The 25,203-nt window shown below is 45.0% G+C and overlaps 1 protein-coding gene across 1 annotated transcript; it reads right to left on the bottom strand.

The window, feature by feature from the left end:
• Positions 1-1,634: 1,634 nt before the first annotated feature.
• Positions 1,635-20,256, bottom strand: TRMT10B (tRNA methyltransferase 10B). The gene is made up of 9 exons (XM_069766613.1): positions 20,168-20,256; positions 19,755-19,973; positions 18,684-18,798; positions 14,117-14,241; positions 13,562-13,714; positions 8,448-8,526; positions 7,642-7,709; positions 4,829-4,952; positions 1,635-3,534 (listed from the first exon to the last, which is right to left on the bottom strand). The coding sequence occupies exons 2-9, from the start codon at positions 19,929-19,931 to the stop codon at positions 3,419-3,421; spliced, it is 957 nt and encodes a 318-aa protein (XP_069622714.1). The 5' UTR covers positions 19,932-19,973; positions 20,168-20,256; the 3' UTR covers positions 1,635-3,418.
• Positions 20,257-25,203: the final 4,947 nt, after the last annotated feature.

Here is a 25,203-nt window from a genome sequence, read left to right as displayed (position 1 = left end):
GACTGTAATCGCTCCATGCACCGCCATGATGACTGAAAGCGAGCGACTTCCAGGAAGAGTTAATTTTCTCCTAAAAGCTGCACACCATTATACCTACAGGTAAACTGTTTTCTGAGGTAAGTTCCATTTTAGCGGTGAATAACACGGCATATAGCTAAATACTTATTAAAGTGTAAAAAAATATATATTTAAAGGGTGGTCTTATCTCAGACACAGCGTAAACTTTCTGGAAGCTTCTTCATATTTTGCAATTCAGGAGGAAAAAGACGGGGCAGATATGGTCAGGCACTGAGATGGAGAAGACAAGCCTAGTCACAAGATAAGACATTAATGGCACTACACGTGTCAGGGATGCACTGTCCCTTTCGTCAGGTCCACCTAATTATGAAGGAGACGGCCGGTCTCTGAAATGTGTAGCGTCCTTAAACGTCTCGGCTGGTGAATATTCTGGTCTCCATCGCAGTGCCCAGATCACATCCCCCCATCTTTTTCCAGCTGAATTATATCTCCAGTGCCCTGCCCAGGAGGGTGTGGAGCAGCTGATCGGGGAAGCCATCCATCATACAACAACAGATCAGAAGGATCCTGCTTTGTGCCTATCCAGCACAAGTGAATGTCAGCAATACTTTCTTGGATTTTGCCCTATGTGGTTGCTGATTCACACAGGGAGTGTTTTTTTTTTCCCTTTTCCAATGATTTTGTCTGCAGATCATTGAGGGCCTGGGTCCTGAGATGCCCACCGATTGCACAATACACATAAGGGCACAGCTCATAGTACATCAGCTTCATAGCATTTGGAATTTCTCATTCCTGTTTTGCAGTACACTACATGGTAAATCGAAAAAGCCAAAATGTCTGTATCAAAGGAAAATTTTAATTATTGCACTGAGAAAACTGAACAAAATGCAACAGCTGAGCGGCGTGTGCTATATAATTTATCCGGACACTTGTGGTTTCTAGTTGCCAGTACGCATGTGTTCACCTACTGAGAGCGGGCACAAGATATCCTAAATATCAGTTTTACCTGAAGTGTTCCTCCACATCCATAAAATAAAAAAAGCCTCACAAAACTATACAAACGCATTAACCTTAAAGGTCCCCAACTTGGACATTGGTCATCTATAGGGTAGCTACACTTGGAGCGGAGGATACATAACGCCGGTGACCATCCCTTGAGATACTGTTAACCCATAGGTGTGCCACTGCTACATAAAATGTAATAGTAGGAAACATTTGTCCTTCTCTCTTTATGGAAAACTGCATTTTAGTCTCTCATGCATCAACTTGGTTTTTGTGTATGAGGAAACACTCACCCTTATGGAATTTATCCATTGTTGGTCCTTCTTTCACTGTGTACAATTACATTTTTCTTGTATGCAAAAAAAATATTTAAATAACGGAGTTTGATATGTGACTGAGATCAAAGGCCGCAGGTCTCTTATTCTGTGGCCCCATATTTCCTTAATCATGACCATGTAATGGATTCATGTAAAATGGCCTTTGAATGAGGCATCCTACATTGTGGATGACAGTGTGGCATTTGCTGAAAAATGCTTTCTAGAGCAGAATGAATGACTTTATATAAGCCAAGAATCCTAACTTGATGTCACCAGTTCAGTATCAAAAGCACTCAATTTATTGGGAAATTCCTCTTTATTGTGAATCACTGATAAAAAAAAAAAATGTAAACTTTCTTTTTGGACACATGAACGTAGTATACAGGTCCTTCTCAAAAAATTAGCATATAGTGTTAAATTTCATTATTTACCATAATGTAATGATTACAATTAAACTTTCATATATTATAGATTCATTATCCACCAACTGAAATTTGTCAGGTGTTTTATTGTTTTAATACTGATGATTTTGGCATACAACTCCTGATAACCCAAAAAACCTGTCTCAATAAATTAGCATATCAAGAAAAGGTTCTCTAAACGACCTATTACCCTAATCTTCTGAATCAACTAATTAACTCTAAACACATGCAAAAGATACCTGAGGCTTTTATAAACTCCCTGCCTGGTTCATTACTCAAAACCCCAATCATGGGTAAGACTAGCGACCTGACAGATGTCAAGAAGGCCATCATTGACACCCTCAAGCAAGAGGGTAAGACCCAGAAAGAAATTTCTCAACAAATAGGCTGTTCCCAGAGTGCTGTATCAAGGCACCTCAATGGTAAGTCTGTTGGAAGGAAACAATGTGGCAGAAAACGCTCTACAACGAGAAGAGGAGACCGGACCCTGAGGAAGATTGTGGAGAAGGACCGATTCCAGACCTTGGGGAACCTGAGGAAGCAGTGGACTGAGTCTGGTGTGGAAACATCCAGAGCCACCGTGCACAGGCGTGTGCAGGAAATGGGCTACAGGTGCCGCATTCCCCAGGTAAAGCCACTTTTGAACCATAAACAGCGGCAGAGGCGCCTGACCTGGGCTACAGAGAAGCAGCACTGGACTGTCGCTAAGTGGTCCCAAGTACTTTTTTCTGATGAAAGCAAATTTTGCATGTCATTCGGAAATCAAGGTGCCAGAGTCTGGAGGAAGACTGGGGAGAAGGAAATGCCAAAATGCCTGAAGTCCAGTGTCAAGTACCCACAGTCAGTGATGGTGTGGGGTGCCATGTCAGCTGCTGGTGTTGGTCCACTGTGTTTCATCAAGGGCAGGGTCAATGCAGCTAGCTATCAGGAGATTTTGGAGCACTTCATGCTTCCATCGGCTGAAATGCTTTATGGAGATGAAGATTTCATTTTTCAGCACGACCTGGCACCTGCTCACAGTGCCAAAACCACTGGTAAATGGTTTACTGACCATGGTATTACTGTGCTCAATTGGCCTGCCAACTCTCCTGACCTGAACCCCATAGAGAATCTGTGGGATATTGTGAAGAGAAAGTTGAGAGACGCAAGACCCAACACTCTGGGCATCCTGGGCCTCCATAACATCTCAGCAGTGTCACAGGCTGATTGCCTCCATGCCACGCCGCATTGAAGCAGTCATTTCTGCCAAAGGATTCCCGACCAAGTATTGAGTGCATAACTGAACATTATTATTTGATGGTTTTTTTGTTTGTTATTAAAAAACACTTTTATTTGATTGGATGGGTGAAATATGCTAATTTATTGAGACAGGTTTTTTGGGTTATCAGGAGTTGTATGCCAAAATCATCAGTATTAAAACAATAAAAGACCTGACAAATTTCAGTTGGTGGATAATGAATCTATAATATATGAAAGTTTAATTGTAATCATTACATTATGGTAAATAATGAAATTTAACACTATATGCTAATTTTTTGAGAAGGACCTGTACATGTCTTCCATTAACACAAAGGTAAATATTTCATTTTTCTATTTCCTGTTGTACAAGTTTTTTTTCAAAATAAATAGATTGACAGAAAGATACTAAGGCAATTTGGATTAGTTTTCCAGTGTAATTTCATCTTGAAGAACAAAGCCTTTTCCGGGCGACACTCCAGCTCTCAGCGCTTCTGGCCAGCTCCTTGTTTCACAGTACGTGCGTAAGATATCAAACACTGTGGAAGAGAACGATGTATCTTAGTGACTGGAGGAACATAAGAACGTCCTATAGGAAGTCAAGATTCACAAACTGGGGAAAAAAAAAAAAGTTAATGGCGGTTTTCCAACGTATCTTCAGGAGCACACTGCCCCCTGGTTACCTGCCTTGCCGAGGGTAGTATGCTCCTGAAGACTGACGGTTTGGAGCAGGGGCGTGCGTGGTCATGCTGCTAGTGTGAACTGTGCTTTAAGTGCAGGTTTAGGGTCAGTTTCATCCAGAAAAGTGGGATGAGCTTTTTTTCCTCACTTATCTGTGTGATGTCAATATACAATCCCATTTTTTTCCCCCTACAGCGGCTATTCATAGTTTACAATTTCATCTTACGGAAATGGAATGTAATAACATTGATATTTTTATATCTGCATCTCTGAGTTCATGGTGTACAGGTTTAATCCTTAAAGTCCCCAAACACATGGGTGTCATGCACTAGGCATACAAGTGTATCAGCCTTGCCCTGTTCTGGTAAGAAAAAAAAAGTACAGACATCTGAGAAAGGTATGATAAGCAGTAGAAGTAGTTTTTTTTGTTAAACAGGACTAAAAACACGATAAAAAAAATGGCCCCATGATTCCTCAATACTGTGGCCTTATTTGATAGTCTTGATGACATATCCACTGGAGTAAGATGTGCCAAGTTTATTAAAGGGAATCTGTCAGCAAGTGTTTGCTACCTCATCTGAGGGCAGCACAATTTAGGCAAATAGAAGCTGAATCCGATAATGTATCACTTAGTCTACCGGATGCAGCCACACTAATCAGAGTTCGTTGCTGTAGGCTGTGGCAGAGCTGAGAAAGCTGCCCGCACCAGGCTCTGTATGTACATAGTCTATTGACAGTGAGCTGCCTATCACAGCACTAGAAACAAACAGCACACAGCTTGATAAGTGAGGCATCATTAAACACTGCAGTTTAACCCCTAACTCATTCTGTGCTCAGATTACACCGCAAAAACTTGCTGCCAGATTCCCTTTAAGAAACATACGCCTTGTTGATTTATTTAGCGCTTTAAGCTGCTGTACACCAAATGTACACAAATTATGAGGAGTTTATCAGATATGCCTGGCCACGCCCCCTCCCAGCCAAGCTCCACCCACTACTGAAAAGTAAGCAGAGGCCCCCAAAAGTTGCAGAATATTTGTCCACAAATTTGACAACATTTCAAGCAGTTTAGTGCCTGGAAGAAGTGACCTTGAGATTAGTGTCAGTGCCCCGCATACAGGACGATCTGCGTGTACAGAGCCTTTACCTCACCTTGATTGATAGCCAGTATCTCAGAATGATAGTTTTTCACGTTGTCCTTCTTCACCATGTATTCCTGTATTGGAAGACGGGCAGTGTGCAGACCATGGTCTTTAGCTTTTTGATAGGTTACTTTCTTTAAAAACAAAAAAAAAAAAGTTATTTATATTTTTTCATGGGAATTTGCACTTAAGATAATAATCAATGCAATACTTTAGCCAAAGTCATAAGTGCCTGTTTACTCTTTATTAATGTGGTGACTTTGGACAGAAAGACCCATCACTACATAGATGACTGACCCCTGTGCCTATACCAGTTTACACAATGACTTTTTAGGTGATGTCTGATCTTGTTACTTGAGTTTGCCGAGGGTGCTCAAGTGACATGGTGGAGTCTCCGCGGTCGCACGTTTGATAGACAGCCACAAAACATGCATGGATTGCCAGACAGCCGCGAAACATGCTGCCGCAGGGCCTCCAACATGTCACTTAGGCACCCTAGGCAAACTCGAGTTACAAGCACCTGCGCTCATCTCTAATTATCACTGCTAGACTAGGTGTCTTGTGCCAGGCAGTCCAGCTAATCTGTGTAATCCCGCCTCCGCCACTGCTTGGCAGCTTGCTGACAATATACAGCGCACACAGAAGGCTGCTAATCAGTGGTGCGTGCGCGGTTACATACAACTCTGCATTCTGACCACTGCGACATGTACAGTAGAGAAAACAGGGATTCGAGCAAAACTACACCAAGCAGTCTAGTGACACATTGCAGGAATCAGGATCTCTGCCACTACATCAAGCACCTCTCGGATTTCAGAGCAACAACCCGCTGACAGATTACTTTTAAAACATTTGTCCTAGTTGTTCGTTATCCACATAAAAGAGGTTAAAATATTCCACTTCTCACACTAGACACACCAAGTTCATGCATCTCAATTGTCAGCTTAACTAAATAGCAAAGCCACTAGAGACTCAAGGTCTACAAAAATTCGATTTTCAACAGCAGAAAAAAGGCAGCAACACTTACCTGCCTAGATCTTGGAACAAATGCACTGCAGGTTGCAGCCAGCATTTGCATTGAGAGTGTGCTGGCCAGCCCGCCTAATCGGCTGTGAATCAGACACTATGCAGTTCCTTGTGTGAACAACACCCTATGGGGGCCTTTCTTGTGCACTTGTACACTGGACAGTCACCCCCTCCAGGAGTGGGTATGTGGAGAGTGGCTGTTGATCTGGTATTTTGCACCAGTGTTGCTAACATCTTACTTTATGGGCTGGCTACACCCTGCAGTTCAATTTCACACGTCCGTCTTTCAGCTCCCGTCACAATCCGTCCATTTTTGAGAATACAGGATCCTGCATTTTCTCATAGTCTTGTATTAACGATGGATTGTGACGGATGGCCATCAGTTTCATCCATCGTGCACTGGATCCTGCGTAAAAAAAACGGTCCGTCGGGAAGAGAACATTCAGAGGAACGTTTTTTCTGCACGTCGGAAATATCGGTCAGCGACGCATCCTGCGCTGCCCGCCACTGGCTAAAATGGAAGCCTATGGGCGCATGATGCGTCGCTGCCTGTGAAAAGCAAGAATCCAGCAACAGGTCCCGTCTTTTCAAAGAGAGCATGCGTGGAAGAATTTTCCGTCAGGGAAATTCTCTCTTGCTCGCTCTCTTTCTCTTGTTACTATTGATGCTGTCTATGCAGCATCAATAGTAACAAGATAGAATGTTTAAAAAAAAAAAAAACAAAAACAATATTCTCACCTACCGACGTCCCGCGCAGAGTCACCGATGCTCCCGGCAGCTAGCGTTCCTAGTAATACATTGCACTGTATCTCACGAGAAGTTACGGTCTCGCTAGGAATGCTACCTGCCGGGAGCATCGCTGCGTGGGATGCCGGTAGGTGAGAATACTGCGATTTTTTTTTTTTCAATTTTTTTTTTTAACCTGGTTTGTGCATGCGGAAAACCGCTGCGAAGACACATACACAACAGGTGCACATAGCCTCGACGGGTCCGTCAGAGAGACTGACCCACTGCACACGTTTTCCACAATCTGCACAGAATCCGTCATTTCAACGTCTTGACGGATCCTGTGCAGATTTGGAAGACGGAAGTGTGAAAGCAGCCTTAGCTGTATAGCCTGGGAGAGAATGATCACTGGAAGGTAGGTGATTTAATGTCATATCCACTCTATAGACACGGTAAGTCCCCTCCACCGCCATTTCCTGGTCTTTAGGGGAGGGGGCTGTATTCCATCACTTCCTGGAGACTAATAATCTTAGAAGAAAGTGCTTCCAGTATGGACATGTCTAGGAAGCTTTGTCCATTAAAGACTTAAAAGTTGTTAGCTACAGATAATGGAAAAAAAGAAAAACATCTACATGCGGTGGAAATTACAAGACTGATGAAGTCCATCACCACTGATCAGTGACAGCCATTACATTCATTCTAAACAGGAAGACTGCAAGGATTTGGTTTCTTCTGCCTCAAACAAGATGTCGAGGCTGCAGCCAATCGATGGTCCGACCTTTGGCTGAAGCCGTCACATGACAACCCCTCCCCCCCACAAACAGTCAGTGGTACACGAGAGTGGTGACATAGTAGTTAGTGAGTCTCCCAGTTTAATATGTACAGCCACTTTACAGAATACTTTTTTTTTTTTCATCTCAACATAAAAAAGACAGTCCATTAGGTTATCCATTAGTAGATATACACACTACGTACATACTGCAGTCAGCCGTTATATCCATGTTACCCTGTAGGTCTGCCATCACCGAATACTGGACTTGTCACCAATCACACCACAAACTGCTAACTACAAACCTTTTGAACGCTTTCATCAACGAGTCCCCCAAGAACATACACTTTTGTGGGATTAATGTCTTGTAGGACTAGGAAGAAAAACAGGATGAGGATTATTTAGCATACTTTCAGGAACTTTATTCTTCCCGGCAGCCTTTAGCTTTCAGTCATAGAGGTGCGGCTTTAGTCACCACTGAGTACACAGTGAGCGGCGACTGTAACCACGCCCAGGTACTGACTGACAGCCGGCTCTGTACTGATGCATTGCTGAGTCCGCGTCTGTACAGCTTGCACTCACTATATACTGAGCGGTAACTGTAGCTGCTCCAGTAAGGACTGAAAACCCAACACCACCGGGAAGAATAAAGTTAATTTCCTCCCAGACGGCACCATTAGCTTACAGACTAAACTTATATTTGCAGGTTAATAATGTTTTTGAAATGACAGGTCCCTTTAAGCTAGAATTCTGGCATAATACACCTAAAGAAGTTGTAAAATGTTTTTCCATAGAAGTTGTGCAAAAATGTTTTTGATTTTGGCATTTTTAAGCACGTCCCAACCAGCTTTGCCAAAATGAGCAGAGCATGGGTAAGACGGAGGCATGGCTACGCACAAGCATATACTTCATGAAGATTTATGAAACTTTAGTGGCAGACGGCACTCTTAATGAATTAGGCGCCTCTTACTCCACAACACCCATTCATACATAACACTGGAGTGTACAATGCCAGTCCTAATGAATCAAGCCTTTATGTCTCAAAAGCATGCAATAAATAGTTTTCTGGCATAAATCTATTTGTTAAAATTAGGGGTTTGGTCAGACTTACCAAGGTCAGAGTCTGGAGTGAGATAAATTATCATCTCCAATGGGAACAGATCAAGAAAGTGGTCTTCTGTGGATTCAACCTAAAAATATAGAAAATCCAGTTTTTTACTGTTCTATAATAGGAGCTTCACAAAGTCTCTGGAAAACAATTAAAACCAGGAAAAATGTTAGTGTATGTAATGAATGGACGTTATTGGCCATAGAAAAGAATAAAGCAGCAGACTATCTAAATCTCAGAACTCCATGGTGATATACAGTCACTAGAGAAAGTATTCACCCCCTTGGCCTTTTACATATTTTGTTACATTACAACCGTTGTATATTTTTGTAATCCGATTTGTGTGTGATGCATCAGCACTAAATAGTATGAGTTGGTGAAGTGAGAAAAAGATAGGCCTAAAAATACATGGGATCAAATAACTAAAAATTGGCATATGCATATATGTATTCACCCGTTTTGCTATGAAGCCCCTAAAAATTTCTGGTGCAAGCAATTATCTTCATAAGTCACATGTTTAGTGACAGGAAGCCCACCTGTGTGCAATGTAAGCGTCACATGGACTGTCACCTTTTCTGAAAGGCCACAGAGGCTGCAACACCATTAGGCAAACCATTAACCAAACGCCATGAAGACCAAGGAGATCTCCAGACAAGTCCGGGACAAAGTCATCAAGAAGCACAAGTCAGGGCTGGGTTATTAACAGCAAAAATACATTCTAGCTCAAATAGCTGATGATCCCCCGGAGCACCATCAAATCCATTTTCAACAAATGGAAATAACATGGTACCACAACAAACCTACCAAGAGAGGGCACCCACCAAAAACCTCTCAGCCCAGGCAAGGAGGGCATTAATCAGAGAGGCAGCACCAAAGGTAATCCTCAAGGATCTGCAGAGTTCCCAAGCAGAGACTGGAGTATCTGTCCATATGACTACAATATGCCGCACACTCCATAGTGGTGGCCTTTATGGAAATGTGGGGAGAAAAAAGCCTTTTCTTACACACACACAAATTGTAAAGCTCATTTATGTGGGAGACTCCCCTAATTTATGGAGGAAGGTGCTGTGGTCACGAGACCAAAATTTAACTTTTTGGCCACCAAGGTAAACACTATGGTGTCAAACCAACACAGCTCATCACCAGAAGAGCACCATACCCACAGTGAAATGTGGTGGCAGCATCATGCTGTTGGGGTGTTTTTCAATGGTAGAAACAGGGAAAATTGTCTGAGTCAAGGGGAAGATGAATGCTGCGAAATACAAGGATATTCTTGAGAAAAACCTGTTTCAGTCATGTGAGACTGGGATAGAGGTTCATTCTCTGTCCTCCAGAGTACACGCCTGCACAAGGCAAGATTGCACTGTGCAGGCATGTACTACAGAGGACAGAGAATGAACTTCAATCCAATATTGCAGCCAGCATGCAGCCAGCGGGTAAGGAAAGGGTGAATCAAACACCCGAAAACACTGCCCCTATGGCTGAAGATAGGTTAACAGCGTTAAGCAAGTTCCCGGCCACAATACTAAAAGTGCGACACCTGGGAGAAAATGAACTTTATCCCTCCCGGGAGCCGGCTGCTTTCCGTCATATAAAGGACACAGCCACAGATCAGTACAAAGTGTTGTAACCATGCCCCGATGCGGCTGTCAGTCAAACAGGCGTGCCAGCACTGCTACAGTCACTGCTCAGTATACAGTGCTATAAACATGCCCTGGCACAGGCACTGAAAGCCTGCTCAGCAGTCCATAAGTATGGAAATTACAACAAGAAGGAAACATTGTGGAATAAGGAAAATCACAGGATGCATAGACCTGTAAATGATATGCAAATTATGAAAAAATGGAAACCAAATGTTCTAAACATATTCAGTGTTCAGTATAGCGCCATGTACAGAAATCCCTGCATGTCTTGGCATACTATCAATATTATTAATAGTCTGAGGAACGTTATTCCAAACTGAATGCATTTAGGCAAATTGTCAAGATCTGCTGCTGGCAGCTCCCTTTGCAATTGCTAACGAATGCCATCTCAGATGTGCTTGATGGGAGACCAGTCCGGAGATGCTGCAGGCCATGTTAGCACATTTAGGCCACCCAGGCTGCTCACAGTAACACAAGCAACATGCAGCCTGACATTGTCGTGCTGAAAAAGGGCTCCTGAGACACACTGAAGCAATGGCAGTACCACTGGTTCCACGACTGATCCATTCTGTCCTGCAAGTGAAATTAGTCATTACATACCAAGCTTAAGGTGTCAAATGAAATCTAGAGAAACCATCAGAGGGCGTTTACATGACATTGGACTGTGAACCAGACATCCACTTATAGGTGTTGCATTGACTTCACACCGCTAGAGAAGTGAGGCAAAGGCTATCATGGAGTAGCACAAGATGACAATGGAGGTCCATTATGTTCATTGATAAGTCACACTTTTGTCTTGGATGCAGTGAATTCCGAAGATTGGTCTGGAGAACATGTGGGTAACACCAAGAACAGGCCTCCCATGATAGAATATCACGCCGCTCCTAATCCCACGGTTATTATCTGGGGTGGCAAAATGTACACTAGTCACAACTCTCTGGTCTTTATCAAAGGTACACTAACAGTTTGAGGTTACATGGATTTAATCATGGAAACACTTGTATGGCCATTTCCAACACAACAATGTGCATGGTAGCAGGCTTAAATGTCTCCTCACCTTTGCATGTCAGGCTTGACATGTTACTCTCTGAAAGGAGAAACATTACTCCTCAGATACTGGTCAGACGCCTCTCACCCAGCCAAACTAGATCTCACACTTTGCACTGAAGAGGGCAGTACCCCCAACACAGTATCTGTAAATTGAGATTTTGGCTTTCATCCTAAGTGATGTAACAAGGCTCATTAGAGGGTTGATATTGACTTTTAGGATTGCTACTTCCAGCAGGTGGCACTAGAGTTCTAGTCATCTTACACTTCTAAGAGACAATTAATGTACATGGCACTCATACATGATGCTGAATAAAGTGAGATATTTTGAAGCTCGTTTCCATTGTTTAATCATTTGCATATCACTAACGTCTATCCATCTGGGATTTTCCAAAATTTCATGACTTTCTTATTGGTGTTGCAATTCCAATGATGGAGAGTATATAAAAATTAGAAATCTTGCAATTTTCACACAACCCAGTGGGAGGAGTCAACTTCCTATTACATCAGGAAATGCACATGTACATACCCCAATGGTCAGACCCCCACCTTTTCTTCAGTAATCTAATGAACATGTTTAACCCCTTCATGACCTTGGGATTTTTCATTTTTCAGTGTTCTTTTTCACTCCCCTCCTTCCCAGAGCCATAACTTTTTTATTTTTCCGTCAATTTGGCCATGTGTGGACTTATTTTTTGCGGGACGAGTTGTACTTTTGAACAACATCATTGGTTTTACTATGTCGTGTACTAGAAAACGGGAAAAAAATTCCAAGTGCGGTGAAATTGCAAAAAAAGTGCAATCCCAAACTTGTTTTTTGATTGGCTTTTTTGCTAGGTTCACTAAATGCTAAAACTGACCTGACATTATGATTCTCCAGGTCATTACGAGTTCATAGACACCAAACATGACTGGGTTATTTTTTACCTAAGTGGTGAAAAAAAATTCCAAACTTTGCTTAAAAAAAAAAAATTGCGGCATTTTCCGATACTCGTAGCGTCTCCATTTTTCCTGATCTGGGGTTGGGTAAGGGCTTATTTTTTGCGTGCCGAGATGACGTTTTTAATGATAGCATTTTGGTGCAGATATGTTCTTTTGATCGCCTGTTATTGCATTTTAATGCAATGTTGCGGCGACCCAAAAAAACGTAATTCTGGCGTTTCTTTTTTTCTCGCTACGCCATTTAGCGATCAGGTTAATGCTTTTTTTAATTGATAGATCGGGCGATTCTGAACGCGGCGATACCAAATATGTGTAGGTTTGATTTTTTTTTATTGATTTATTTTGATTGGGGCGAAAGGGGGGGGTGATTTAAACTTTTATATATTTTTATTTTTTTCACATTTTTTTTAACTTTAAAAAATTTTTTTTTTTTTTTTTTTTTTTTTTACTTTTGCCGTGCTTCAATAGCCTCCATGGGAAGCTAGAAGCTGGCAAAGTACGATCGGCTCTGCTACATAGCAGCAATCTGCTGTTCGCTGCTATGTAGCAGAAAATCAGGTGTGCTGTGAGCGCCAACCACAGGGTGGCACTCACAGCTACCGGCGATCAGTAACCGTAGAGGTCTCAAGAACCTCTATGGTTACAATACTAAAGCATCGCTGACCTCCGATCATGTGACGGGGGTCGGCGATGCCGTTATTTCCGGTCGCTCGGCCGGATGCGGTAGTTAAATGCCGCTGTCTGTGTTTGACAACGGCATTTAACTAGTTAATAGGCGCAGGCAGATCGCGATTCTGCCCGCGCCTATTACGGGCACATGTCAGCTGTTCAAAACAGCTGACATGTCCCGGCTTTGATGCGGGCTCACCGCCGGAGCCCGCATCAAAGTGGGGCTTCTGACCTCGGACGTACTATCCTGTCCGAGGTCAGAAAGGGGTTAAAGGTCATTGTGAAGGGAGGGGGAGCAGGTAAGTCCATATTTGGAGGTGTTAGCAGTCATTGTAATCATGCCTCTGCAGAAAATAGGCCTGCTTTAAACTCTCCCTGAATGGAAGAGCGGCCAATGTGAAAATTGCAAGATTACTACTTTTGTTATAAAATAAGGCTCGTAATAGAGGTTAACAAAACCTTTTTTCATAACTATCACAAAACCCTGATTCATCATTTTCTGATGATAACTTCAGTATAAAGAGTTCCCCCATATTTATAAGTTATCACCTATTCATGGAGTAGGTGATAACTTCATGGAAGTTCAAGATTCATGGAAGCTCAAACGCGGAGACCCTCTCTGATCCCGAGAACAGTGCTTGGCTATATCCGGCAGCCCCATAAACAAGGAATCGAGAGGAGACTTCGGTTCCATTCGGTCAGGGTTCTGTACAGTCTTGTTCTCTAGATCGGAGGGGGTCACAGATCTAATGGATAACTGATAACTTAAAAAAAGTGCTGATCTAAGACAGTGAGAAGTCAAAGAAAGAAACTTACAAGATAATGGACAAATCCGTCATTCATTCTCACACATTCATCATATAATAGACTGTTTTCTACAAGACCTGTCAGGTACAGCCAAAATGGTTTTGCAGCTTTCTTGTTGGACCCATACAGTCTTCCAATTTGAGCAGCAAGACGACTTATCTCCTAGAACACAACAAATATTCAGATCTTACATCTTATCAAAAATCCCACTAAGCAGCAATCAGTCATTGTCTAAAAACATGAAAGTGCTGTTGGCAAGCCAACAATAAGGTGGACCAGCATTCTCTAATACAGAGGGTCTGTAAAGCCGTGGACACCAAGCGTGGTCATAGTAGATGTGCCCGTAACTCAACAGTCTCCTGAACTCATCCCGACAAGGACTAACCCAGTACAGAGAATAGGAGGATTTTAGAATCTGACATTTCCAAAATTAAGAATTCCCTGAATTTTCGTCCCCAAAAATGTTAACTCTTCATGACAGCACAATGGAGCTTAGAATTATTTCTGATCTGCTAATATACCAAAAACAATATATTCCAACCGGAAAGTACAAAATTGTATTACCTTCTTGCTCATGTGATCAGTCATACTCAAGTCAATGCAAAGTTTAGGACCAGAATCCTTTGCTTCTAAGAGACGTTTTTTGGTCAAAGCTTTTAAAAACTTTTTGCTGTGTTGTGCGTCAGTCCCTGGAATAAAGGTGGATAAATAATATATGAGTGATGTGCTCACATTGCTGCATCCCCTTTATAGCATGTTAGCAGGACTCACTGAATGGTGGCCATTCACTGACATTAATATAGACGCTATTAGAAAAATTAAGGTGATACACTCCCCTCAAATGGAAAGAAAACAAAAAAACGGGATCTCAACCTTTAACCCCTTCCCGCCGCCACACTTTTTCATTTTTGCGTTTTCATTTTTCGCTCCTCTCCTTCCCAGAGCCATAACTTTTTTATTTTTCCGTCAATATGGCCATGTGAGAGCTTTTTTTTTTGCGGGCCGAGTTGTACTTTTGAACGACATCATTGGTTTTACCATTTCTTGTACTAGAAAACAGGGAAAAAAATTCCAAGTGTGGTGAAATTGCAAAAAAAGTGCAATCCCACACTTGTTTTTGTTTGGATTTTTTGTTAGCTTCACTAAATGCTAAAACTGACCTGCCATTATGATTATCCAGGCCATTACAAGTTCATACATACCAAACATGTCTAGGTTATTTTTTATCTAAGTGGTGAAAAAAATTCAAAACTTTGCTGAAAAAAAAAAATTTGGCACCATTTTCCGATACCCGTACCGTCTCCATTTTTCGTGATCTGGGTCGGTTGAGGGTTTATTTTTTGCGTGCCGAGCTGACGTTTTTAATGATACCACTTATGTGCAGATATGTTTTTTTGATCACCCGTTATTGCATTTTAATGCAATGTCGTGGCGACCAAAAAAAACGTAATTCTGGTGTTTCGAATTTCTTTCTCACTACGCCGTTTAGCGATCAGGTTAATGCTTTTTTTAAATTGATAGATCGGGCGATTCTGAACGCGGCGATACCAAAAATGTGTAGGTTTCTTTTTTTTTTTATTGTTTTATTTTGGATGGGGCGAAAGGGGGGGTGATTTAAACTTTTAATTTTTTTCATATTTTTAAAAACATTTTTTTTTTACTTTTGCCATGCTTTAATAGCCTCCATGGGAGGCTAGAAGCTGGCACAACTGGATCGGCTCAGCTACATAGCAGCGATCATCAGATTACTGCTACGTAGCTGAATTGCAGGCTTGCTATGAGTGCCGACCACAGGGTGGCGCTCACAGCGGGCCGGCATCAGTAACCATAGAAGTCTCAAGGACCTCTATGGTTACCATCCTGACGCATCGACGACCCCCGATCATGTGACCGGGGTCGGCGATGCGCGCATTTCCGGCCGCGCAGCCGGAAGCGGTAGTAAAATGCTGCTGTCAGTGTTTGACAGCGGCATTTAACAGGTTAATAGCGGCGGGTGAATCGCGATTTCACCCGCCGCTATTGCGCACACATGTCAGCTGTACAAAACAGCTGACATGTCGCGAATTTTGATGTGGGCTCACCGCCGGAGCCCACAACAAAGGGGGAGACACAACATCGCCGTACTAGTACGGCGCATGTCGTGAAGGGGTTAATACTTTGCTTCTGTTCAATTTATTAGTAAGGACACAATGGCATTTATCCTTAGGGTGCTTCCACACCGCGTTCAGGCACCCGTTCAGTGGCCCCATCGGGGCTTATATCCTAGCCCCAAAATGGAATTTGGGCATATGCGCACACTGGGCCATAGACTATAATGGTGCAGACAGAGTGATGGTGTGCATGCTTAATGGAGGTGGACACCCAGACACAGTCTACTACAGGTGCCTCTCACAAAATTAGAATATCATCAAAAAGTAACTTTATTTCAGTTCTTCAATACGAAACGTGAAACTCATTATATAGAGTCATAGAGACTGCTGCCTTGACTGATGTCCAGGAGGCAGTCATTGACACACTCCACAAGGAGGGTAATTCACAAAAGGTTATCATTGCTAAAGAAGCTGGCTGTTCACAGAGTGCTGTATCCAAACATATTAATGGTCAGCTGAGTGGAAGGAAAAAGTGTGGTAGAAAAAAGGAGCACAAGCAACTGGAATAACTGTAGCCCTAAAAAATTTGTGGAAGATTCACAAGGAGTAGAGAGCTGGTGGAGTCATTGCTTCAAGAGCCACCACACACAGATGTATCCTGGATATGGGCTACATGTGTCACATTCCTTGTGTCGAGCCACTTATGACCGATAGACAATGGCAGAAGCATCTTACCTGGGCCAAGGAGAAAAAGAACTGGACTGTTGCGCAGTGGTCCAAGGTGTTATTTTCCTATGTAAGTAAATGTTGCATTTCATTTGGAAATTAAGGTCCCAGAGTCTGGAGGAAGAGTGGAGAGGCCACAATCCAAGCTGCTTAAGGTGTATTGTGAAGTTTCCACAATTCCGTGATGTTTGGGGAGACATGTCATCTGCTGGTGTAGGTCCTCTGTGTCTTATCAAGACCAAAGTCAGCGCAGCCGTCTACCAGGAAATATTAGAGCACTTAATGCTTCCCTTTACTGACAAGCTTTTTGGATATGGAAATTTCATTCTCCAGCAGGAGTTGGCACCTGTCCACACTGCCAAAAGTACCAATACCTGGTTTACAAACAGTATCACTGTGCTTGATTGACCAGCAAACTCGCCTGACCATAACCCCATAGAGAATCTAAGGGATATTGTCAAGAGGAAGATGAGAGACACAAGACCCAACAATGCAGACGAGCTGAAGGCTGTTATCAAAGCAACCTGGGCTTCCATAACACCTCAGCAGTGCCACAGGCTGATCACCTCCATGCCAAGCCACATTGATGCAGTAATTGATGCAAAAGAAGCCCCGACCAAGTATTGAGTGCATTTACTGAACATATATTTCAGTAGGCCAACATTTCGGATGTTAAAATAATTTTTCAATCTGGTGTTATAACAGGTATTCTAATTTACTGAGATAATGACTTTTGAGTTTTCATTGGCTGTAAGCCATAATCATCAACATTAACAGAAATAAACACTTGAAATAGATCACTCTGTTTTGATGACTCTATATAATATTGAGTTTCACTTTTTGTATTGAAGAACTGAAATAAATTAACTTTTTGATATTCTAATTTTGTGAGAAACACCTGTATGTCTGGGTGTCCACCTCCAGTAGGCATACATGCCTGAAAATGATGCACAGCACACGTTAGCTTGAATCCCATTTTGCGGGGGGCTTGGACGCAAGTCCCGACAGGGTCACTGTATGGGTGCCTGAGTGCAGGGTGAAAGCACCCTTAAAGGAGTCTTCCGTTGTATAAAACTTGACTCCCTTTGAAATTATGAAGTAAAACTCAGATATTTAGAAATTAAGTTCCCAATTCATTAAGACTTGTGTAGTATACATCACTCTTAATTCAGGAACGTTTGGAGTGAGACGAGCCTAATTCATAAAGAAGTGCATTCCACTTAATGAATTATGTACAGTGTCTTGAAAAAGCTTTTATACCTTTTCCGCATTTTTTCACTTCACACTCAAACTGAAATGTGTTTTATTTGGATTTTATGTGATATACTAACAAAGTAGCACATACGTGGAAAGGAAATGACACATGGTTTTCTAAATATTTAATATAAATCTGAAAATTGTGATGTGCATTTGTATTAAGCCCCAGAGTCAATACTTTGTTGGACCACCTTTCACTGCAATTTTTGCTATTAGTCTTTTGGAATAGGTCTACCAGCTTTGCACATCTCGAGGTGACATTTTGCCCACTCTTCTTTGAAAACTAGGTCTAGCTCAGCGAGATCGGATCTGAGCAGCAAGTCTTGCCACAGATTCTCAATGGGATTTAGGACCGGACTGAGCCATTCACAGACATGAATATACTTTGATCTAAACTATTCCATTGTAGCTCAGACAGTATGTTTAGGGTCATTGTCCTGCAGAAAAGTGAACCTACTCCCCCAGTCTCAAGTCTTTTGCTACCACTAACAAGATTTCTTCCATGATTGACGGTATTTGGCTCTATGCATCTTCACATCAACTCTGACCATCTTCCCTGTCACTGCTGAAGAAAAGCATCACCACATCATGATGCTGCCATCATGTTTCATGGTGGGGATGATGTTATCAGGTTGCCAGCTGTGTTCCCTACATGGCATGAGGAAGAAGGTGCTCTGCTCATAGGAGACCAAATTAAATATTTTTGGGCTAAATGCAAAATGCCACTTGTGGCAGAAAACTATCACTGCACATCACACATCTGGCAGCCATGTTTTCCTCTCACTGCACTAGAAAGCGTGGTAGACTACACCACACAATAAAAGACATCGTACACAAGTTGTTTCATTTCATATAATTACATATGCAGGTAAACAACAATCGAGCATTGCAAAAGCAGTGCCAATGTTTTTTTTTCCCATACCAGAAAATGTAAATTCATGTCCATGCACCAATACGAGCAATGCTAAAGATCGAAATGGAAAAAAATTCTAACAACCTGATGCTGCGACCTACGGATTTCCAAAAACGACAAGAGAAAAGAATCTTATTCACATTACCTCCACTGACGTCCCCAGACTGCTTAGCTTTCCTTCTCTCCTTTTCTTGCCTTCTTTTACTTTTTTTGGCAACAACGATTTTTTCCCAGTGCCTCTGTTTTCTCATCACATTTTTCTGAAGAGATTAAAAAAAAAAAAAAAAATGATATTACCAAGTATGTGTAAGTAAACTTCCTAATTAATAATACAGCACCACTACAGATTTGTGCAGCTCCATGGTACAAGACTACACACAAAACCCTGCAGTCATGCTGTCTATTCATCTGCCTCCTACTTCTGAAAGTCCTTCTCCCAGAAATAAGATCAGTGTTTATCAATCAGTGTGAACTACTGCGATAAATCTGAAGCATTTCAAAAGGGGTTATTTGAGACTTAAGAAAAAAAAATTATGGGGCTAAGCATTTAGCAGGCAGTTGCCAACTACCTGCCTATGACGATCTCTCATGGCTCAGAACAGTCATAGACCACTCTTGCCGGTGACATCACCTTGACAGCAGTTTTCTTCTGTTCTGTCGAAAGGGAATCAATGCCGACAGTCATGTCGATTGGCAGCCAGGTGTCTGTTGCATTACATGGAGTCAGCCATCAATCAATATATCGGCAGTGCGGAACAGAAAAAGCTACGGTGGAAACCCTGAAGCCATGCTCAGCGGGGAGAGCACATACCGTATTTTTCGAATTATAAAAAGGGGGTAGCTCAATGGGGAGAGAGTGTGGGTCCGGTGGAGCGGGGTTACAGGGGGCAGGGTCGCTGCTTCAGGAGGCCGGGAGCGGCAGAAGGGGGGCGATGATGTAGACCCAGGGCAGAGATCTCAATCTGCAAATACGTCGCCTCCTGCGAGAAATCAATGGGAAGGAGGACTCCACTCAGCGCCGACATCTTAGGAGAGGCCCGCAGAGCCAGGACTCCCCCCAGCCCCCCCCCGGGTAAGCTACCGTAAAATGGGACTATAAGACGCACCACCATTTTATTTAAAAAAATGTCTAATTTGAGGTGCGTCTTATGGGCCACAAAATACGGCACGTGTGAACCTAGCCTAAGACTGTCTTCTACGTTTGAACAGCACTTACCGAACAACAAGCGCCATGCTCCTGAGCGGATGATCCAGAGTCATCAATACTGAAATCAAAAGGAATTAAAGCGAGACGATCTAGTAAGGAGCTCACATCTTCAGGGGTCTCCTTGCCATCAGCTTCTCCTATATAACTGACTGTCTTGCTGCAGCTGTTGTCGGCAAACTTCATCATGTCTACTGGCCCTTCTCACTGGACTGACGCTCCTTGACGTGTCTGGTAACATAAGACAATAATGGGTCAGGCTATGGTCACTTTTAGACTTTCTAGTGAAGCAGCAGGGCGGTCACCACATCTGCTGCGGACTGTATGCATGGAACGTGCACATTCCTCCATGAGAGAGGCCGCCCTGGATCAGGCCCCATGCAGACTGCTCGCCCAGTCTATAAACCGCAGCACATCGGACTCACCATCCACTATCAGACCGCAGCTGATACGCGAGCGTCGCTCCTCCGCGCGTCAACAAGTAGCCGGAAGCGCTGGGAGTCCGCGTTCCCAGGAGTCACGTGCAGTCTGCCGTCACGTGACACAACAAGCGGCTGGAGGGAAGGCGCTTCGTGTAGGGTAGCCTGCACGCACGTAGTATTGCCTGTAGGCGGCAGCAGTGCGGTGCTGGTACCAGACACCCGCGGGTCTTCCGCCCCTCACTGTATTGTTTATTTCTCCGCCATATTTCGCTCATTACCGTTGAAAGGGGAAGCCTGGTAATAAAGCATTGCACACTGTGACTGCAGGAGAAGGGATGGTAACATGAAGGTGCTCTCTTGTCTTTTCTACCATCTTTTCTGCAGTATCAGTGTCCAATGCTTTAGGCTATGTGCACACATTGCGGATTGGCCGCTGCGAATTCGCAGCAGTTTTCCATGCGTTGTACAGTACCATGTAAACCTATGGAAAACAAAATCCGCAGTGCACGTGGTGCGGAAAATACCGCGGGTTACATTCCGCAGCATGTCACTTTTTTGTGCGGATTCCGCTGCGGTTTACACCTGCTCCACAATAGGAATCCGCAGATGTAAAACCGCAGGTGGAATCCGCGGAAAAACCACAGTAAATCCACAGTGTGGTTTCCTGCGGATTTACCAAAATCAGTGTGGAAAAATCCTCACACCATTCTGCAGCGTGTCCACATACCCTCATAGGCCGGTTTCACACGTCAGTGTCTCCGGTTCATGAGGTGACAGTTTCCTCACGTACCGGAGCGACTGACACATGTAGACACATTCAAATCAATGCATGTGTGCAGATGTCATTGATTTTTTGCAGACCGTGTCTCCGTGTGCCAAACACGGAGACATGTCAGTGTTCGTGGGAGCGCACAGATTACACGGACCCATTAAAGTCAATGGGTCCGTGTAAAACACGTACCGCACACGGACGTTGTCCGTGTGCAGTCTGTGTGCCGTGCAGGAGACAGCGCTACAGTAAGCGCTGTCCCCCCCACATGGTGCTGAAGCCGCAATTCATATATTCTCTGCAGCAGCGTTTGCTGTAAAGAAGATATGAATAATCCTTTTTTTTTTTTTGTTTCTCGTGTTTAGCATAAAGATCCCTGTCCCCACCCCCTGAGCGCCCCCCCGCTGTTCTTAAAATACTCACCCGGCTCCCTCGCTGGCTGGCGCTGCTTCCTGTCCTGGCCGCACCTTCTACTGTATGAGCAGTCACATGGGGCCACCGATTACAGTCATGAATATGCAGCTCCACCTCCCATAGGGGCGGAGCCGCATATTCATTACTGTAAATGAGCGGCCCTACGTGACCGCTCATACAGTATAAGGTGCGGCCAGGACAGGAAGCAGCGCCAGCCAGCGAGGGAGCTGGGTGAGTATTTTAAGAACAGCGGACGGGCGCACAGGGGGTGGGGACAGGGATCTTTATGTTAAACACGAGAAACAAAAAAAAAAAGGAATATTCATATCTTCTCAACAGCAAACGCTGCTGCACAGAAGATATGAATCGCGGCTTCAGCACCAGATGCAGGGGACACTGATGTGCCACAGAAACGCATGGGCACACGGACACGGATAATTCCTGTACCGATTTTTCCAGTATCGGAATTATCTGGACGTGTGGGACTGCCCATACATGGAGGACACAGGCATTGATCCCTGTTAGATGGGCGAACCCGAGCCGTAAAGTCCAGGGTCTGCACAGAACACCTACTGTTAGGGGACAGACACTGAACACTGACGTCACCAGGAACTATCAATACTCGGGACCGGAGTGTGCGGCTGCATGTATTTCTATGCATGTATTTCTATGCATGTATTTCTATGCAGCCGCACACTCCGATTCCGAGTGCCAGGTATTGAGGTGACTACCGTTAGTTGCTCGCATTGCAGTTGCAAGTGTGACCCCGGCCTTACTGTTCGGCCCCCAAACACTGGGTGTCACATGCATGACATCACAGCAAACGCCGGCGGCTCTGATCAAATGACATTGTGAGCCCGCAGCTGTGATCGGAGGTATAAAGTTTACCTCCGGTCACTGGCATCGGCTGATGGGACTGCTGCTCTCAACAAGCAACTTCTGCTGCCACTAATAAAAGCGAACTGCGCTCTAAAATATATATTTTTTTAAATGGCATGTTCCCCTGTATTTTTGATAATGAGCCAGGCTAAACTGATAGCTGCAGGCTTCAACACACAACAAGGCTGTGTTATCAAGAAAAGAGGGGTCCCCACAAGTGTTGAGCGATACCTTCCGATACCCAGAAGTATCGGTATCGGATTGGATCGGCCGATATCCGAAAAATATCGGATCTCGCCGATACCGATACCCGATACCAATGCAAGTCAATGGGACACAAATATCGGAATGTAAATAAGCCCTTTCTGTCCTTAAACATCTTGTTCCAGAGGGGGGAAGAGTGTGGGCGGTACATGGGCGGACACTGTGAGGCCTGCCAGGGATGTGTACCTGCCTACCGGGGCTCTCTGGGGTCTGTTCGGCGTACGGGTTGTCTGCGGGGCGTGCGTGGTGTCTGTGCGGCAGGCAAGGTCTCTGTGCGGCGGGCGGGGTCTCTGCGGGGCATGCGGGGGTCTCTGCCGGCCGTGCAGGGGTCTTTTTGGGGCGTGCAGGGGTCTGTGCGGGGATCTCTGCGGGGCGTGCGGGGGTCTCTGCGGTGGGTGGGGTCTCTGTACGGCGTGCGGGGGTCTCTGTCGGCCGTGCGGGGGTATGTGCGGGGGTCTGTGCCGGGTCTCTGCGGCGTGTCTCAGTGCGGGCATCGTCCGATGGAACTACAAGTCTCTGCGGTGGGCAGGGTCTCTGCCGGCCGTGTGGGGGTCTGTGCGGGGCGTGCGGGGGTCTGCGGCGGGTGGGGTCTCTGTGCGGCATGCGGGGGTCTCTGCCGGCCGTGCGGGGGTCTGTGTGGGGCATGAGGGGGTATGTGCGGGGGTCTGTGCGGGGTCTCTGCGGCGTGTCTCAGTGCGGGCATCGTCCGATGGAACTACAAGTTCCATTGGACGATGCCTAGTACACTGACAGTGATTGACACATTAGCCAATGATGGGACAGTAGTAGTCCCATCATCCGGCTAATGTGTTGAATGAAAAAAAAAAAAAAAAAAATACTCCATACATACTCCATACAGTACATACATGACATACGGTACATTAAACATAGAGTTCATACTCACCATTACTTGTCATTTTGATCCCCAAAGCCAGTGTCATCTGCAAAAAAGGTGAAAAAAACAAACAACCAATATACTCCCTGTCCGCAGAAATCCACGAGTGTCCCACGGCGATCTCTCGTGGAGAATGGCAGCAATAGCTGTTGCAACGGCTCTCCAGGGGCCCCAGAAACACAATGACGGGAGGAAGGGATTCCTCCGCCGCTGTAAAAAAAATAGTCCCTAGCCTCACTTATGGCATTGCTGCAAGAGAAATTTTCCCACGCAGCAATTGCCATAAAGTGAGACTTTGAACTATAGTAACCTGAGTGATGCACTACAGGAGCCATTGTCTCCCATCAGTGTGTCACTGAGGGTCCTATAGAGCAGTGACATCACCCGATCGTCGTGGGACACTCGTTATTAATTGGACTACGGCGGACAGGTAGTATACGGTGGGACACTCGTGGATTTCTGCGGACAGGGAGTATATTGGTTGTTTGTTTTTTTCACCTTTTTTACAGATGACACTGGCTTCGGGGATCAAAATGACAAGTAATGGTGAGTATGAACTCTATGTTTAATGTACTGTATGTCATGTATGTAATGTATGAATGTACTGTATGGAGTATGTATGGAGTATTTTTTTTTTTTCATTCAACACATTAGCCGGATGATGGGACTACTACTGTCCCATCATTGACTAATGTGTCAATCACTGTCAGTGTAGTATGCATCGTCCGATGGGACTTGTAGTCCCATCGGACGATGCCCGCACTGAGACACGCTGCAGAGACCCCCACACGCCCCGCACAGACTTCGGCACGCCCCGCACAGAACCCCGCACGGACCCCTGCACAGACCCCCGCACACCCCACACAGACCCCCGCACGCCCCGCACAGACCCCCGCACAGACCCCCGCACACCCCGCACAGACCCCCGCACGCCCCGCACAGACCCCTGCACAGACCCCCGCACACCCCGCACAGACCCCCGCACAACACGCACAGACCCCCGCACAGACCCCCGCACGCCGCACAGAGACCCCGCCCACCGCACAGACCCCCGCACGCCCCACACAGACCCCCGCATGGCCGGCAGAGACCCCACCCACCGCAGAGACCCCCGCATGCCACGCATGCCCCGCACAGACCCCTGCATGCCCCGCACAGATCCACGCACGGCTGGCAAAGACCCCCGCACACCCCGCACAGACCCCGCCCGCCGCAGAGACCCTCGCACGCCCCGCACAGACCCCCACACGGCTGGCAGAGACCCCTGCACGCCGCACAGAGACCCCGCCCGTCGCACAGACCCCCGCATGCCCCGCACAGACCCCCGCACGACCGGCAGAGACTTCCGCACGCCGCACAGAGATCCCGTCCATCGCACAGACCCCCGCACGGCCCGCACAGAACCCCGCCCACCGCACAGAGACCACGCCCACCGCAGAAACACCCCGCCCGCCGCAGACACCACGCCCACCGCACAGAGACCCCGCCCGCCGCACAGAGACCCCGCACGCACGCATAGAGCCCCACGGTCACACACAGACACCTACCGCACACACACAGTCTCTGCCCACGCACCGCCCACACTTCTTTATAATGCATAATTGCACTATAGGAACTTCCGATTCCGATTTCAGATATCACAAAAATATCGGAACTCGGTATTGGAATTCCGATACAGCGAATATCGGCCGATACCCGATATTTGCAGTATCGGAATGCTCAACACTAGTCCCCACATTTTTAAAAAAAAACTATTTAACCCCTTCAGGACTAGAGGTATTTTCGTTTTTGTGTTTTCATTTTTTGCTCCCCTTTTTC

This window comes from Ranitomeya imitator, chromosome 1, assembly GCF_032444005.1.
Source record: "Ranitomeya imitator isolate aRanImi1 chromosome 1, aRanImi1.pri, whole genome shotgun sequence".
Taxonomy (NCBI): domain Eukaryota; kingdom Metazoa; phylum Chordata; class Amphibia; order Anura; family Dendrobatidae; genus Ranitomeya; species Ranitomeya imitator.
This window is presented reverse-complemented; position numbering and strand designations above follow the sequence as displayed.